This window comes from Austrofundulus limnaeus, unplaced genomic scaffold (assembly GCF_001266775.1).
Source record: "Austrofundulus limnaeus strain Quisiro unplaced genomic scaffold, Austrofundulus_limnaeus-1.0 Scaffold97, whole genome shotgun sequence".
Classification (NCBI taxonomy): Eukaryota; Metazoa; Chordata; class Actinopteri; order Cyprinodontiformes; family Rivulidae; genus Austrofundulus; species Austrofundulus limnaeus.
The window spans coordinates 1450548-1454012 of record NW_013952499.1 but is presented as its reverse complement, the minus strand read 5'-3'; the positions used below and the strand labels follow the sequence as shown (position 1 = coordinate 1454012).

Here is a 3465-nt window from a genome sequence, read left to right as displayed (position 1 = left end):
CTCCCCCTCTCCCCCCTCCTCCGTCCCACAGGGCCCCGCGCCTCCCGCCGACCCCGCCAAGGTGAAGGCCGCCGCCTCGGAAAAGAAGAAGCAGGAGTCCCGCAAGGATAAGAAATAGGATACGGGGAGGGGCTGGGGCGGGCTTGCCGGACGCCTGCTCCAGCCCRTACGCCAGGTACTGGCGCCGAAGACCCAGCCCAAACAGCAGCAGCAGACCGCCGTCAGGGGGGCGGAGGGGGCGGGGGAAGGCCGGGTGCTCATGACCATTGAGCTGGAGCTGACCCGCCAAAAYGGAGAGGAGGGGCCCGGCGGTGCAGGGGGCTCGGGTGGGTCCGAGCCACCCGGCCTCCTCTCCCRCCTCGCCCGTCAGCTCAGCTTCTAATTACAGACCATCACCTGAGGGGAGGGTGGGTAAAGGTACTCATTGAAAAACAATATTTTTCTCATACTTTATTAATTAACTTTAAATAAATCCAATTATATGAACTCATCTCGCATTTCTTCACTTACACAACCACCAGCCTAACGGAGGGCAAATGTTTTGTTTACGTTGAAAGCATACCTGCGTTTCGTACCTTCGTTTCTCCTTATAAACTCCTTTTTTTTTCCAACTGCGCCCTTTGACCTAGTTCAGGAAAACAGGTTTCATGTTTGATTTCATTCTTTGCCGTGAGGACCTGTAAATCCCAGATCTGCTCGACATCCAGCGAAACCCGAGTCTGCCTCGAATTTAAAAAACAAACGCTAAATCACGTCTGCTGTCGTCACAGGACGCAGCTACTGTATGTGGGCCGAGAGATCCGACGCGATAATCTCCTCCAGCAGCTGGCAGCCCGACTGCTTTTGTTAGGTCATAAGATATGTTGTTTGAAGCGAGACCCCCGGAAGACGACTGGGTTTGATAAGAGAATGTAAAAGACCGCTCCCTGGGCTTTGCCTCTCTGCTTCCTTTTTATTGTGATCCTATCCGCAGAAAAAGCTTCCTCCGAGTGCGTCCGATACGCATCACCAGTCCCCGGCTGTGGGGACAAGCCAATTTGCTTTTTTTTTTCCACCAGAGTCGATGTCAAACTCCAGCTTTCTCTCATGCTGATCTTCACCCCTCTTCCCCCCCCACACACCTCCGTCCTTTCCCTTTTTTTCTTGTTTCCTCGTGAATTCTCTTGACTTTCTTGTTAATTCAAATTGCAGAAGTGATTTATATGCTAACGGCTCTGTCCTGTTTCCTTCCTCACTCTCTCTCCCCCCCACCCGCCCCCCGCCCCTCTTCTCTTCCTCCTATAGATAAAGGTTTGACTTCTCCACGACTGCCTCTGCACTCCTCCTCTAGTCTGCTCCCTCCTTTTTCCACCCAGCCTGATGCTACCCCCGTTATTCCCCATTATCTCCACCCTCTCGAGACAGCGGTGGCTGTAAGGATACCCCCCACCCCCACACGCTGCATCACGGGTAACAGTGTCGAATTATTTCTGCGGCGCTGTGCGCACCATCGTTGGGGCGACCTGTACAAGTGTTTAAGGCGTAACTACCTACATAACTTCCTTTAGAGGACCACACGGGCTTGTACAGGTCGCCCCAACGCACCATTGTTGGGGCGACCTGTACAAGTGTTTAAGGCCTAACTACCTACATAACTTCCTTAAGAGGACCACACGGGGACGTCCTGCATGGTCCTCAAGGAAGTTATGTAGGTAGTTAGGCCTTAAACACTTGTACAGGTCACCCCAACAATGGTGCGTTGGGGCGACCTGTACAAATGTTTAAGGCCTAACTACATAACTTCCTTAAGAGGACCACGCAGGACGTCCCCCGTGTGAATCTACCCCCCCTGTTTTTAATGTTTACGACTCAGTCACTGAGCGGAGCTGCGAACCCACACTGGACCTCAGATGGAGGGAAAACAGAGAGTGATGGCACGAAAGAGAAATATGATTCCCGCTCTCAGCCGGCGCAGAGACGAGTTCAAGCCCCGGAGCTCGGAGGTGATTCAATCCTCTCACATTTGAGCTAATGGAGGTTGTCGCCGTGTCCCCGCGCAGGCTAAAGGGGTTTCTATTTCTGGCCCCGTACGAGTGTGCGGGCTTTACTGTAACAGCTGCACATTTTTCAGCCAACGGGAGAGAGAGAGAGAGAGGGGGGGGGTCTGAGCACGGTCAACTGTTGGCTCCGTGACTGACGGCTCCTGAATGACGTCACAGCCGCCGGCAGGAAAAAAAATTTATCCGACGCTCTCAGGAGTCGGACGAAAGAGGCTTTACCAGGAAGAGGTGCAGCTCGTGAGTTATTTTAGGCCCGGCTAATCCACTTGCACGTTTCTCCAACCTCGGGGCTAATTATTTTAGCGTGTGCTCGGTAACAAGAGATCTCTCACCACATCCCTCCTCCTCCTCCTCCTCCTACTCCGTCTTCATCTCGGGAATCATCTCCTCTCTTCTGTTTCCTTCTATCTGTCCTCACACTTCCTTTATCRCTTCTTTCCTCCTCCCCCCCACCCCCCGCCGCCGTCTACTGAGTCTGCACTGCATTATCCCCCAACACAGAAAAGGCCTCGACACAATCCAATCTACTCTTTAAGCCGCTCCTTATCAGCCYGGCAGGCCTACAGCTTCTTCCTCTTCTGTCCTTCCTCCACTTCACTCCTCTCTTTTTCAAAACTCGGCGGCTGACACTTCCCCTCAGCCTCCCCGCCCCCCCTGCTTTCCGTCTTCGTCGGTGATGGACAAACGGCCTCTTGCTTTGCCCTTCAAGTACCCCTGAGGCGTGTCCCCCTCCCCCTCCTTCTCCAGCGCTTTCGTTGTCTCGGTTTTTGCTGGTTTGAAACGCCAAAAACGCTCTTCGATGCCCCCCCCATCCGTCCGGCAAGATGAAAAATCCACACCGAAGCGTAAACTTGTAATCCAGCTCTCTTCCAGTCGTAAAAGTTTTCTGTTTGTGTTTCAAATTGAATTGATTGAAGSAAGACGTCGTCCTACGTAAAGCAGATTTCTAACACGTCCACACGTGGAGAACATGTTCACCAGGGCGGGAAAGAAATGTAATTGTGTTCTATGGAATATGCCATTATGTGTCTGACCTTGTGTGTTATGGAAGGGACTGTGTGGCKGTCTCTGGGGTACATTTTATTCTGAGATGGAGGAAAATTGAGGTTGTAGTGCAGAGAATAGGAAGAGGGAGGGGGGTGGGGGTAGACGAGGGTTCGGTTTGCCTTGAATTCATCACTCTGGCCGGGGTGGAAAAATAAAATAAAAAACACGGAGGAAGGTTTGCTGTAGGAGAAAGCTTCGCAGGTGGAGACCTATCTGGATTAAGCCCCGCCCCCTCAGAAAATCTGTATGTATCASTACAGGTACACTGCAAAAAATGTCCACCTAACCAAGTTTTAAAACCTTATTTCCAGCCAAAAAATCTTTTTGATCTTGTTTTGAGACTGATTTACTAAACAAGAACTGATTGTGTAAGAATAAT

General features: G+C 51.7%; 1 protein-coding gene and 1 long non-coding RNA gene across 3 annotated transcripts in view; one reads left to right on the top strand and one right to left on the bottom strand.

Annotated features, from left to right (window-relative positions):
- mpz (myelin protein zero) overlaps positions 1 to 1601 on the top strand; it is a 17720-nt gene extending 16119 nt beyond the window's left edge. Inside the window, exons 6-7 of one of the 2 annotated variants that reach the window (XM_014013053.1) lie at positions 32 to 175; positions 1285 to 1590. In XM_014013053.1, coding sequence (XP_013868507.1) covers positions 32 to 118 — 87 coding nt within the window. In that variant the 3' untranslated portion in view covers positions 119 to 175; positions 1285 to 1590. Of the gene's footprint in view, positions 1 to 31; positions 176 to 1284 lie in introns of both variants that reach the window. The other variant, XM_014013054.1, reaches the window with a different exon arrangement.
- LOC106520800 (uncharacterized) lies at positions 926 to 3420 on the bottom strand. Its single transcript, XR_001310586.1, has 2 exons — positions 1600 to 3420; positions 926 to 1502 (listed from the first exon to the last, which is right to left on the bottom strand). It is a non-coding gene; the product is annotated as an uncharacterized LOC106520800 (long non-coding RNA).
- Positions 3421 to 3465: the final 45 nt, after the last annotated feature.